The sequence below is a fragment of the Opisthocomus hoazin genome, chromosome 3, assembly GCF_030867145.1.
Source record: "Opisthocomus hoazin isolate bOpiHoa1 chromosome 3, bOpiHoa1.hap1, whole genome shotgun sequence".
NCBI classification, from domain to species: Eukaryota; Metazoa; Chordata; class Aves; order Opisthocomiformes; family Opisthocomidae; genus Opisthocomus; species Opisthocomus hoazin.
In genome coordinates, this window is record NC_134416.1 from 39,516,471 (window position 1) to 39,530,121 (window position 13,651).

Consider the following 13,651-nt stretch of genomic DNA (forward strand, 5'->3'; position numbering starts at 1 on the left):
TTATCTGAACTGCAGTAATGCTCAAAGCATTTTTTTTTCCTGAGCAAACAGTCACATTAAAGAAAAAATCCTAAAGCATGTATAGATAGGCTTGGTTATGTGTTCATGAAGAAAAGAAGGAAGTGAATGGATTTCCTGACTTAAAAGCTTTTGAGAAGTCTGCCTGGCTTCTGCTCACAACTCCTCTCAGTTTTGTGTCCTCAGGCTCACAAGAGTGGTTAAACCTTATGTTTTTTGGGGTAGCTTCTGTGTGGGTGAATTTAGACAGGATGAAGTAAATATGACTTTATGAATGGGACCAATGCTTGGGACTTTATGCTTGTTCCTTGCTAGCCCATCACAGTGCTGGAACATGAGAAGAACAGGGGAGAGCTGAGACGTGTTCCCTGTTGAAACCTGTCAGCTTTGTTCAGTGGGGAAGTTAAAACCTGCTGTATACCCTAGAGAAATATCCTGCTGCTTATTCTCCAGTGACAGCGTAGCTCAGCTTTCCAAGGAAATGTGCTGCCGGTAGGACTACAGAGGATGCAATGGTGCAATAGCATGGTGATGCTTCTTTTGGTTGCAGAATCCCAGCTGCTAACCCCATGACTATCTTTTTTTTTTCTGTAGCCCTCTAAATTTCCTGACACATATAGAAACAGTCAGGATTATATAAAATTCATCTTGCCATTTCTGTTAAAGCTCACTCCTCAGATTGTAAGCAGGTAATGTATAAACAAGGGGCTTTTCTTGTAAATTCATATGAATGTTTTCCTTTTTTTTTGTTTGTTTTTCTCCCTTGTGCTGTTCTTTCAGGATGCGTATTATTCAGCAGGTAGGACACTGTGTTATTGCTTTGATGAAGTAAATTATACTGGACTTCTCACTCTGTTCCATAACTATGAAGGATGAATTTTATCTTTTGTATCTCTGTTTCCCAATCAATAACCTCATGCTAATGATGGTTGAGTTTTTGGGGTAAAAATTTGAAATCTACAGATATAAAAGGAGTATACTTCTATGTCACTAAAAAGTATCCTGCAAAATCTACTGAAATTGCCATATTATTCTGACAGGAAAAAACATGTGTGCATATATATATATGTATATGTGTGTGTATATATGTGTGTGTGTATATGTGTGTGCATATATATATACATATATATATATATATAAAACCTCCAGAATGCACTCTGTAGCTCTTGCAGAATTTTGCAAATTCTAAACTTTCATTGAAAATAGAATAAAGGTCAAATTCTGCTTGCCTTACACATGTATGAAATGAACAGTTGTACTACGGTGACACGCTGCCAAGATTTCAACAATGGGGTCTTTCAGGAGTGTTCCTCCTCATCTAGTGATAAACTCTGTGTGGTGACATGTGTGTGCACATAGAGGAGATGAGAGAGACTGAGCAATGTATGCCTTTGTTTTTGCTTTTTAAGCTAAAGTGGATTTTTCAGAACCGAGAAGCCAGATAGCCTGTTGTAGCCTATAATGTGTGTCTCTGTTCATCTGGGCACAATATGATGCTTGCGACTTTTAATTAATGCTAGCATTACTAATATAAAAAGGCACAGTCGGAGGGTTAACACTGTATGCATTTGAGGATACCATAGGGACATATGTTACATATTCCCATATGCGAAACGTGTTGAAGTTGTCATTTGGTGTGATTAGAGGAGAAAAAGGACGTTCGAAGTATTTTTATGATCTCTGTCTCAGTATATGTTTATAGTGTGGATAGATTTAAAAAAAAAAAATCTTTGGCAACATAGTTATTTCATGCATGTTATGTGAACACGGGGATTTTCAGACCCATAGAGGATTCAGTCCATTTTATTGTAGTCATAGAGAGTTTGCTGCAATAGGCCCTATGTAAAGCTTTCTTCTGTTGAAGAAGAATCTCCTATGAATAGAAGGAATAGACAATATTATAATTTTGTCAAATGTTGTCAAAATTGCAGCATTCATTGCAAGATGTCCCAGGATAAACTTTTCAGTGGAGAATGATGACATTGCTTAATGATGTTTCACTTTGGTAGGTATATTCCATGTGTAATTCAAGAACTGTTTCTTTGACTCCCTTTCTCTCTCCCCATCCAACATCTTCATTGTGATGGATGTTTGTGGCTAAGCCTGGCTAGCCATAGCCAGCTGCAGTTTCGAAACTAGACAGCCTTGCTATTGTGGTGGCGTGCCTGAGATAACATTAGGCAATGCTGAGGGTGTGCTCAGTGAGCCAGAGAAGCTCCTCAGGTACAAAACTTCAAAGGAATTAAAATAACCATGGCTGGATGTCATGGGGGCAAATGGGCACTAACTGTGTCTGAACCAGGATATTTTAACTTCTCTACAGTCTACGTCAGAGGTAGAACTACGATCTGAAAGACCAGGTTTGGGAGGGCTGGGAAAGGCTGTTCCTCGTCACGGGAGAGAAGGTGCACCCAGAGGTCCAGTCTGAGCTGGTAGTGCTGAATGTCATTAGTAGTTCTCAGATGGCTTTAATTCAGCCAAGAGTGGGTGACTTGCAGATGCTTTTTCCTAGAGAGACCCACGTTTCCAGAGAAGCGTACTTGCCAAGACTGAACACACTTGGCTAATGCAGTAACTCTGAGAGGTACAATTTTTCATATCGATGAAAACCAATCAGAAGAGAATCAGATGAATGTTGTAGCCTATATGACTATAGTAACAATAGTTTCCTCATTTGGTCTTTTGAAGATGATTTATTGTTTGGAGCAGAGCTATAACTCATACAGTGTATGTCATCTCTATTTTATCATGGGAAAGGAGATATTACTGCTATTTTTTAGCATAGTTTTTTATGACATAAGAAATTTGAAGGCAACTTGCAAATCTAAGCATTACTCAAGGTTATGGCTAGGAGGTTAAAAGACAAATCCTGGATTTTTTGAAGTGCAGTTTAAAAAATCTTCTGGATACCGTATGGCCTGCCTCTGCATCACAGTACAACAGCATGTCCACTGATAAAACTGTTTATTTCTGTTGTTGAAACTTCTCAGCTGTGGAATCAGTGCAACTCCCTAGATCAAGATCCCAGATCATGGCCCAGCGAGGGAGGACCAAAAAGAGCTAGCTGAAAGGCCAGGTTGGAGACTGAAAGGGAGGTGCTCCTACATCATCTACATGTTACAGAACCTTTTTCATCCAGAAGCTGGAGACCTTCTAGTGACCTGAGTGGAAAAAGTTATGGAATAGTTCTTCACAGAATTTTTTATTTGTGAAGTGGATTCAGTTTTGATGATGTCCTGACTGAATCTGTTTCCAGTTTCTTGGTGGCCTGTTTGGGAGTCAGGAACCACTTTATTCCTGGACATTGGTACATAGCTGTGAGGGCTGTGACCAGAATTTCAAGGGTCCAGGACCTACCAGGGTGACTCTTGGAGATGGCTCTTTGTTCATGCCTACAGCAAGGTTTGGAGGTTTGGGGCAGATTTTTTCAAGTACTTCAGTTTGAAATATCAACTTTTTTTACTTGTTGTGCTCTATCTTTAGTCTTATTTAGAAGTCCAAATCAGTTTATTGTGCTTGGTGTCCAGTTTCTGGTAGCGGCCATTACTAGGTGCGGAGAAAGATGCTGCAAAAAAAGGCAATGGTGGAACTCGTGTGCTCACAGATTTCCTCCTGCCCTGGACCAGGCACGTGGGCACTCTCTGTTTTCTGAAAGATCCAGAAAGTTACATGTTGACTGCAACTTATATTGAACAAAATCTTGAAGCCTGAACAGCATATAGTAATTTTAAAATACTTTTGAAATTTCAGCAGCATTCCCTTCTCTAATGGAGCACAGTGTACACTGCTATTTTTATCTTTACTGTTCAGAATTTCTGCTTATGAGGAAAACCCTCTGAAGTTACCAGGCTACGAAATACACTGTCTGGGTAGTGCTTCTAAGCCTGAGCAGTTGCTGCATTTTGCCCGTTTCAGTGGTGGAACTGAAGCTGAATAAATGCAGCATAAGTATTTTTTCTGAATACTGAAATGAATGGGTTAGGTCACTCTTTTACTCCCTTTGTGTTTCCTCTGTAAACTTTTTAGAGATCTGAGTTTGCTGTTGTTGTTTGAATCAATTTTTCAAGCAAACTTTTATAGATCAAAATTTATTACAGTGGATGGAGGGTTTTTTCCCCTCTTGATGATGTGGCTTTTGCAAAGAACAGTTACTGTGGGATTTATCTAACCAGTTAGTGCTAAGGAGCAGTGTTACAATGTCTGATGGAGCATTTTAGGCATACAAAGAATTGTTTACAATCAATCCAGAAGGTAACATGGCTGGAATAAATTTAAATAGTGAACACTGTCCTGGAAACCATTATGCAGAAAGGACTTCAGCAAAATCTAATCATTTGAAATTGCAGTTTCATAAAAACTGAAAATGTGTTTAAGAAAGAGTAACTTAAAAGTGATAAATCTGTTTAATCAAATGTAGTCTGGAATAGTTTTTTACTGTAGGCAGTTTACCTTTTGTGGTAGCTTCTGTGATTTTTTTCCCCTGCAGTATAGCTCTTTGCAGACACTTTTTACTCATAAGAATGTTCTTTCTCTTCTTTCTCTTATTTCAAAACATGAGATGATAATGTGCAAGTTATTTTGGTTTAATCAGGCAGATTTAGTGATTTCTTTTTGCTTATTTTGTCTGTGAGATATAATTTACTGCTCTGACAACTCAGTTACGCTTCCTCAGCTGCTGCAGTCTAGGACTCAGCAAGTCTGATTGAGGATAGGACCAAAAAGGATGAAGTCTGCGTACTGCCGTGGAGTGACTGGTCCGCAGAAACCATGTGGAGATAGAGATTTTGCAGCAAAGATGACATTTTCAGAGAATTAGATAGTCAGTTGTTTTTTTATGTGCTACATAATGGATCTGCAGCAGCTGAGCAAGTGGTGGTGTGCTGCTGGAGCTTGGGTTTCAGTGGTACCAGACGTGTGAGTGGACAGCAGAGACTGTCCCTTACCACCCGTCTTGTCTTTTGTGCTTACAGCCAGACAGTATGGGAAGGAGGGCAGAAGGATCTTACAAGGGATGAGTACTTCAGGATGCATTAAACAAGGAAAGAGATGGAGTAGGAGAACAGAATACAACAGAACAGAACAGAACAGAACAGAATAGAATAGAATAGAATAGAATAGAACAGAACTGATTAGACTTTTTCAGTTGGAAGGGACCTACAACAGTCATCTTTTTCATCTCATCTAACTGCCTGACCCCTTCAGGGCTGACAAGAAGTTAAAGCATGTCGTTAAGGGCATTGGCCAAATGTCTCTTAAACACTGACAGGCTTGGGGCATCGACCACTATCTCTAAGAAACCTCTTCCGGAATTTGACTACCCTCTTGGTGAAGAAATGCTGCCTAATGTGCAGTCTAAATCTCCCCTGACACTGCTTTGAACCATTCCCATACGTTATATCACTGGATCCCAGGGAAAAGAGACCAGCACCTCCCTCTCCACCTCCCCTCCTCAGGGTGCTGTGGAGAGCAATGAGGTCACCGCTCAGCCTCCTTTTCTCCAAAATAGAGACACCCAGTCCTTAGCCAGTCCTCACAGGACATGCCTTCCAGCCCTTTCACCAGCTTTGTTGCCCTCCTCTGGACACGTTCAAGGACCTTCACATCCTTGTTAAACTGTGGGGCCCAGAACTGCACACAGTACTCCAGGTGAGGCCACACCAACGCTGAATACAGCGGGATAACCACCTCTTGTCACCAGCTGGTCATGCTGTGTTTGATGCGCCCCAGGGTGGGGTTTGCCCTCTTGGCTGCCAGGACTTGCTGCTGACTCCTACTGAGCCTGCTGTCGGCCAGCACCCCCAGATCCCTTTCTGCAGGGCTGCCCTCCAGGCACTCCTCTCCCCATTTATACTTGTGCCCAGCATCACTCTGTCTTAAGTGTAGAATCCGGCATTTGAACTTGTTAAATTTCATCCCATTAATCACTGCCCAATGCTCCAATCTACCTAGATCCCTCTGCAAGGCATCTTGTCCCTCAAGAGAGTCATAAGCACCTCCCAGTTGGGTATCATCAGCAATTTTGCTAATGGTGCATTTAACTCCTGCATCCAGATCGTTGATAAATCTGTTGAACAGAACTGGCCCCAGACTTGAACCCTGAGGAACACTGCTGGTGACCCGTCGCTGGCCAGATGTAGTCCCGTTCACTACAACTCCTGGAGCTTTGTGCTTCAGCCAGCTCTTCGCCCAGTGCACTGTGGACCTGCTTATCCCATAATTGGACAACTTGTCGAGAAGGGTGCTGTGAGGAACAGTATCAAAAGCCTGACTAAAATCCAGAAAAACCACATCCACTGCCTTCCCTTCATCCACTATGCGGGAGACCTTATCATAGAAGGATATCAAATTAGAGAAACAGGACTTTCCTTTTATGAACCCATGCTAACTGTACCTGATGATTGCATCATTCATTAAATGCCTTTCGTAGTACTCAGTATAATCTTCTCTATAATTTTTCCAGGAACTCAGGTTAGACTAACGGGTCTGTAGCTTTCTGGGTCTCTCCTCATGCTCTTTTTGTAGATTGGAAGAACATTGGCTGACTTCCAGTCAGCAGGGACCTCCCCAGACTCCCAAGACCTTTGGTAGATGATAGAGAGGGGTCCTGCCGTAACATCCGCTAGCTCCTTCAGTACTCTGGGATGAATCCCACCAGGCCCCATGGACTTGTGAACATTCAGCTGATACAGCCAGTCCCTTACAAGAGAACAGTCTTTGGAAGATAGCTATGGTCTTGATGTCGTGGTCAAGATCATATGCATCTTATAAAAGGTGTCTGAATTTCAGATTGTAATAACTGCCCTTGGCTGAGTTCATAAGTTGATTCTGGATTTGCAGAAGTAGAGAAGGAAAGGCGTGGCATTGGCAAGACTTAAGGGCAAGGCAAATGACAGCCTTTAAATTATCCACCTTTCAGAACCTGGAAATGAGAGTGGGATTCCTGAGAGCTCTCAGTTCTTGTCAGCAAACAGACCAGGCATTTTTGTCTGCTCCTGCTGATGTCACAAGTATGCTTCTACTGGGAGATGCAGGAAGGTTTCCTGGGTCCTAAGTCCACTTGCGTTCTGGCCCCATGCTAAGATGTAGTCTTTCCTTGCTTCTGTCTCTCCCTTGCTCTCGACAGCACTGGCACGCAAGCCAGGGGAGCTGCGATGTTTCCTCACACATGCCGTGGTGTAGATGGCTGAAGGACCAGGACTGGAGACTGCACTCTGAAAAGTGTCTTGGAGAAGACAAAGAAGATAGGAGCTTTCTATTGGTATCTCCTACTTTGTTATTCCAAGTGATAAGGATTTTGCTGTCATCCAACGTTCAGACCATGATGATGTTGTAAAATGTGTGTCTGTATGGTTGCACACGCGAAACTTATTTTCATTTAAGTTGCTTTTTAAATTAGGAAATCTCTTTGAATCAAGATTTTAAATTTAAAAGATCGAGTGTTCTGAATAAGGCAGGAGTCTTGCAGGAAATATGGTACATATGGTCTGCTGGTATCAGTATGTAAAATGGGCAAATCCATCGCTACACAGATAAAAACATAATTCTGTCAATCTCTGACATAGGAATATTTGATTTCTTAACTTTAATTGTTCTTTTAAACCCAGTATTTGTCTGATGATAACTAAGTTGAAATGTTGCACTTTGTTCTTTGGTGTCTTACACAATTTTTTGCTTTGCTTTTCTGCTTGCTTATCATTAATTATATTTTTTCTATTTATGTACTAAATTTTGTTTTTGTTCAAAGGAAATGTTATCAAATATGAAAAATATACTTAAAGTCAAGTATGCTTTCCATCCAAAATACCAAAGTAGTATGTACTTCCATCCATAATTTGACTGAAAACCTACAGAAAGGAGTAATTTTTTTATCAATATGTTACTTATGGTCAGGTTCCTGCCTTTGAAGTTTGCAAAAAAGGGCTCTGAAGGTTTTAGGGCACAAAACTCCCTGCTTTAAGAAGCATCTTTTACTTTTGGCTTTTACAGGTAAATAACTAATGAAACATTCGTTTTTTTCTTGTACAACTCTGACCTTGTATTTCCTCAGCCATCATGTATGTAATGGGAGCGCTCGGTCCTGCAGCTGGATACTTGCTAGGAGGACTCCTTATTGGTTTCTACGTTGATCCTAGGACAACTGTTTATATTGACCAGAGTGATCCCCGATTCATTGGAAACTGGTAAGGATCAAGCATTTTTTGAAACTACTCTCTAAATTGCTGGTAGGGACTTGAGACAGGTTGGGAAGCCTTGAGGGCTTGTTTAAGGTTGGAGAAGGAGGCCAAGGAAGAGGAGGTGTCTGTTGATTGCTGCACTCTAGCCTCTGACAGAGAGGAGGTGTTTGCTGCAGAAGCACATGGGCACTTTGCATGGAAAGCCTCCTACTTTTGGCTGCTCCAGGACTGTCTCTGACCACTGTGGGCGCTGACTAACAGCGCTCGACACAGGGATGGCAGGGTGGGGTATCGGTATTGCAGGAGGCCATTGGGGATCACTGCTGCCCAGGGCCGAGCCCTTCTTACTGGAAGGTGGATTCATCCCTTCTTTGGTTTTCCTGAGCAGGCAGCAAGAAATGCTGAGCTCTGCTGCCCAGATGAGAAACGGTAGACTTCATTTACCGTGGTCCACGAGAAGGAGATAGGATGGGGTCAGAACATGGCCTTTCCAATCTTGTTTCTCGGGGTGCTGGGTTGTGTTTAGGCAGCAGATGGTATAAACCATCACATTGTTCTCCGGTAAATAGTAGGATTTCCAGCAGCGCTGAGATGTAGCATCCATAATTGATGTCTTCAGACAGCTGTTGAGATGTGCCCTCCTTGATGTCTCTCTGAGGAAGCAGGTCTTGAGGAGGCTTTAACTGTCTTTTCTCTGATAATGCATAAATCTGCCTTGAAGTTTTCACGCAAGCCAAGAAAAGACTTAAGTTCATTATCCCAGGAGGAGACGTCTGCTTTGTAGGTGTAGGGTGCAGTGTCAGTTCTTGTGCACTAGATTAGTGTTTGTCAGTGTGCCATTGCGGACAGACCATATCCATTTCTATCTATCCTGCAGTGATCTCTCCTGCCAGTTTGATGTGAAAAATTCTCTCTTTTGAGTGTTCTTAAACCTTTGAAGATATATTCCTGCTTTGTCTTACTTAGTCCAAGAGCATTGCAGCACAGGACTGTCTAGCCGAATTTTCAGCAAGAGAAAGGCAAACCTGAGTGCTCAGCTGACCTGTGGCCTTGGGGTTAATGACTGTGTGCTTTTATGTATATCCTGACATCTCACAGAAGAGATTTGTCCTGTGAATGTGCTGTAGTGTCAAAAATGTGCTTTGACTGTTCTTGAATAAAAGATACTAAATCAAATGAAAATATCATACATTCTTTGTGAAACTCTTACGTTTCATGTGACTTGGAGGACGTGTCAGAACTGGTAGTCAGCATTTGATCAGTACTTTCCAACAGAAATTGTGAACGCACCCATAAATATATTTGTTAATTGCAATCAGTGGTTCTGTATGAATGTGGGCTAAGCTTTTAACTTTATCTATAATGCAACCACTGATATAACTGCCTTATCATGTGGGCGTACCTGTGTGAGTTATAACTTCAGTAGCTCCAGTGAAGGTAAAATAGCCAAAGCGACATGGACACATCAGTTTGCTGCTTCTTGGGCTGTTTGTGCCAGGCTCTGTGCCGCAGCAGATAGATGGCCACTACTGCTCATTTAAAGCTGGCTTGGATATATGTGCAGTGTTATCATAGCCAAATGCGTAAGAGAGATCACACAAAAAAATGTCTGGCCTTGCTCATGAATTACAAGTTTAACTAACCTCCTTCAAAAGAGTGAGTGGCAGGGATGGATGCCTAGTGCCAGGAATGGATCCCTGGCATCCTATGGGAATGCTGTAACCACTGAGCTCCATGGCAGGAGTTGTGAGAAGTGACCTCTTACAACTGTTTCTGTGGGCGGGCTTTGAGAACATCTACTGTACCAGGTCTTGCAAGCAAAATAGGGAAAGACCTGCGTCTGCGCATTTGGAGGATTTTATGTCAAATTGCTAAATGCATTTTATGTGTCTTCGATGTTTAATGTCACCTGAACAAAGTATCTTGGCGATTTCAGTTTTGCACAGGGGTGCAAGCAGAAGCGATGCAAATATGAAGCAAGGGCAGGAAATCAGCTGTCACAGGATCTCAGCAGGCGAGTCGTATTCTAGCCAGCATAGAAAAGTAAAAGCCATTCAGCTTCCTTTTTCCGTCATGTTGATTAAATCTGTAGAGACTGGCTTTCCCTGAAGGGTGTTCCAGGTCCTTGTATTACTTTTTCATTTTTGACTCTCTCAATTTTTTCTCTCTTAAATTTCTAAAGAGTATCCCCTGCTGTCAGATCTCTGGTAATCTGTTTCATGACTATGGTAGCCTCTCATAAAAGTTTGGTGGTATTCATAGCATCTGGGCCTCATACTCTTTTCTTTTTCTGAAGCTTTATCTGCCCACTAAAATGAAGAGTCACAGTATGAGGATTCATCCTTTGTCCATTGCTGCTCTACTCACTGATGGCATGGTTGCAGAGAACTCTGGAAGTGTAGACTTTCATTCCACTGAAATCTATTTTCTGGGACTGTGACATTTTCTCCTTGCAGGGAAGTGCCACGTAGCCAAGTTTATTTTTATTTATGTAATCTAACAATTTGAAATAAAAGAGTAATCTAGCACTTGCTTCAGCTGACATGCTTTTTAAAAGTAGGGTGCAGTTGAGGTAAGTTAATGGGCAGTCGCATTTGAGATTTCTCAGCCTTGTCTCCTTTGAAGTGAATTAGTGTCTTTGATTCCCATCTTTCCTTTATTATAGCTGTAAGGTTTCTAACGTAACGTATCACAGGGGCCCTGTGAAAAAACTCCATTATTAAAGTAGGTAGTGATTACAGACAAAATAGTGAGTACAGCAACTATGATATATGGCAACAAAAATTGCAGTAAAGCCTGTTTTTTGCTTCAGCTGTTCCTTTCAAAGAGGTATACTGCACATATTCAGGATAAGTAGCTTGTTTTATCTCTTGTGGAACCTGATAAACAAAGTAAGTGGTTATTTCTCAGCATTATTTCTGATCTGATTCTTCCTTGAGTTTCACAGAACTTGGGTTTGCACTCTTGGGATTTGCACACCTGGGTTTTCTGTAGGTGCTCTGGGCTAAAGAACAGGCCAGCTGCCTATGCCAGCCCATGAAATGTTTAAAACTGCATTTTATTCAAATGTGGTAACTGGAGGGATATCTGTTAGAAATCATCCATCATGTTGTTGTCTTTGAGAACTGTTAATGTGCTATACAGGGATCTCATTAGCTGTGGAGTAGCCATTGGCGGTCTGTCAGGTGCTTTGAATCAAATTTTCTTTTACTGACACTTTTCTGAGTGTTTGCCTAGTTCTGAATCTCTTTAATACTTGGATCTTCCCATATAGTCTTTCATCAGCATTCCACACAAGGAGTTTAAAGGAAGTCCTCCAGCGCTGTCAGGTCCTTCCTTAACTTTAAATGCTTTTATTTGAGGTCCTGGGGCTTGTGCAGATGCCTTTGAGGCATTCTCCTGCATATTTTCTTTGACTTTAGAAGACAGAAAATCAAGGGCTTTATGATTAATGCAGATCCTGTTCTGACCTCTCATTTCCTATTGTAGGCGTCCTTATTATTTTTGATATCGTCTTTTGTCAGTTTTCCAATTCTTTGATATTTCTCCAGGAAGACGTGGAGTGTAGACAGTGCAGATAATTGCATCCAGTGCTGCATTTGTGACATCTCCAGCACTTGGTATGCTGCCATAATGGTCCCTTTGGATTTGAATTTCATCTTGTGCTACATCACAGACCCTGTCTCTCTTGCTGTTTCCCACTGAGTGGGTGGTTTCTGATTACTGTGTATTACTGCCACAGATAATTTCTTTGACGAGTGCCTTTGCAGCTTCTACCTTTGAGATTCTGAAACGGATATTACTACATTTTAATGAAGTCTACTGATTTATTCCCTGTCTGATAGTGCTGACTAGTCCTCCTAAAAGTCTGGTTTCTAATCCATGTATGTTAGCAGCTAAAATGAAGGAATAGAGGATTTTCTGTTTACATAATATCAAAACTAGTCAAAACTTTCAGTCACTTATATTTGCCTCACAAAAGCTTCCTGCTCAATCTTTCTAAGAAAAATGGTGTTACACATGGCTGCTTGTTTGTTTTTTGCCTTTGCATAGGCATTTACCACACAAACTATTATATATGCATATGAATTTGTCTTCATTTAAAAATGCAATCTGCAGTATGTTTGCATTACAAATAGGAAGCCAAATGTTTTCGTTTCTTGTGCAAGTAATCCTGTCTACTCAATACTTCTAAATGTTTAAAGTTTGAACAAATACATATTTAGTAGCTTCCTGTTGTATCTTCCTTTTTTTAAGTGTAAAAGATGTATACAAAAAATGTAAAAATTGTCCTGTAAACTGATTTGAAAGCAAAGAGCTTCATTCTTTCGTTGTCATGGTTTGATATTGCAGTAACGTGATTGACTTCACTGAAACTTTCAAACACTGGTGTACATTAGTGTGGTGGGTTGACCTTGGCTGGCTGCTGGGTGCCCACCCAGCTGCTCTCTCACTCCCCCTCCTCAGCAGGACAAGGGGAGAAAATATCGTGAGGAGCTCCTGGGTCGAGATGAGAACAAGGAGAACACTCACCAATTACCATCACTGGCAAAACAGACTTGACTTGGGGAAATTAATGTAATTTACTGCCAATTAATAACAGAGTAGGATAGTAAGAATTACAAACAAAACTACAAACACTTTCTGCCCACCCCTCCCTTTCTCCAAGGCTCAGCTTCACTCCCGACTCTTCTACCTCCTCCCGCTGAGTGGTGCAGGAGGATGGGCAGTGGGGGTTGCGGTCAGTTCGCAACACTTCATCTCTGCTGCTCCTTCCTCCTCGCACTCTTCGCTTGCTTCAGTGTGGGGTCCCACCCATGGGGTACTCCAGCATAGGCTGCTCCAGCATAGGTCCCTTCCACGGGGTGCAGTCCTTCAGGAACAGACTGCTCCAGTGTGGGTCCCCCACAGGGTCCTCTCAGCAAACCTGCTCCAGCGTGGGCTTCTCTCTGCACGGGTCCACAGCTCCTGCCAGGACCCTGCTCCAGCACGGGCTCTCCATGGGCTGCAGCTGGATCTCTGCTCTGCTGTGGACCTCCATGGGCTGCAGGGGATCGACCTGCGTTACCATGGTCTTATCCTGGGCCTGCTGGGGACTTTCTGCTCTGGCGCCTGGAGCACCTCCTCCACCTCCTTCTTCTCTCACATTGGTGTCTGCAGGGCTGTTTCTCTCACACTTTCTCACTCTCGTCACACAGCTTCTGTGCAGTATTTTTTACCCTTCCTTAAAGAAGTTACCACAGAGGTGCCACCAGCATTGCTGACGGTGTCAGCAACAGATCCGGTTCCTGTTTTGGAGCCGGCTGGAGCTGTCTCTGTCTGACGTGGGGCCAGCTCATGGTGTCTTCTCACAGAAGCCACCCCTGCAGCCCCTTGCCATATAAACCCAGTACAATTACATTAGTATATAGTGAGAATCACACTTTCAGTACATGGGAAGAAGTCTGTGCGTGAATTCT

At 42.2% G+C, this 13,651-nt stretch overlaps 1 protein-coding gene across 1 annotated transcript in view; it reads left to right on the plus strand.

Moving 5' to 3' along the window:
• Nucleotides 1-13,651, plus strand: part of SLCO5A1 (solute carrier organic anion transporter family member 5A1) — an 89,464-nt gene that overhangs the window by 29,589 nt on the left and 46,224 nt on the right. The window contains exon 2 of the mRNA XM_009940532.2: nt 8,066-8,198. Within this exon, the coding sequence (XP_009938834.2) occupies nt 8,066-8,198 (133 nt within the window). The remainder of the gene's footprint in view (nt 1-8,065; nt 8,199-13,651) is intronic.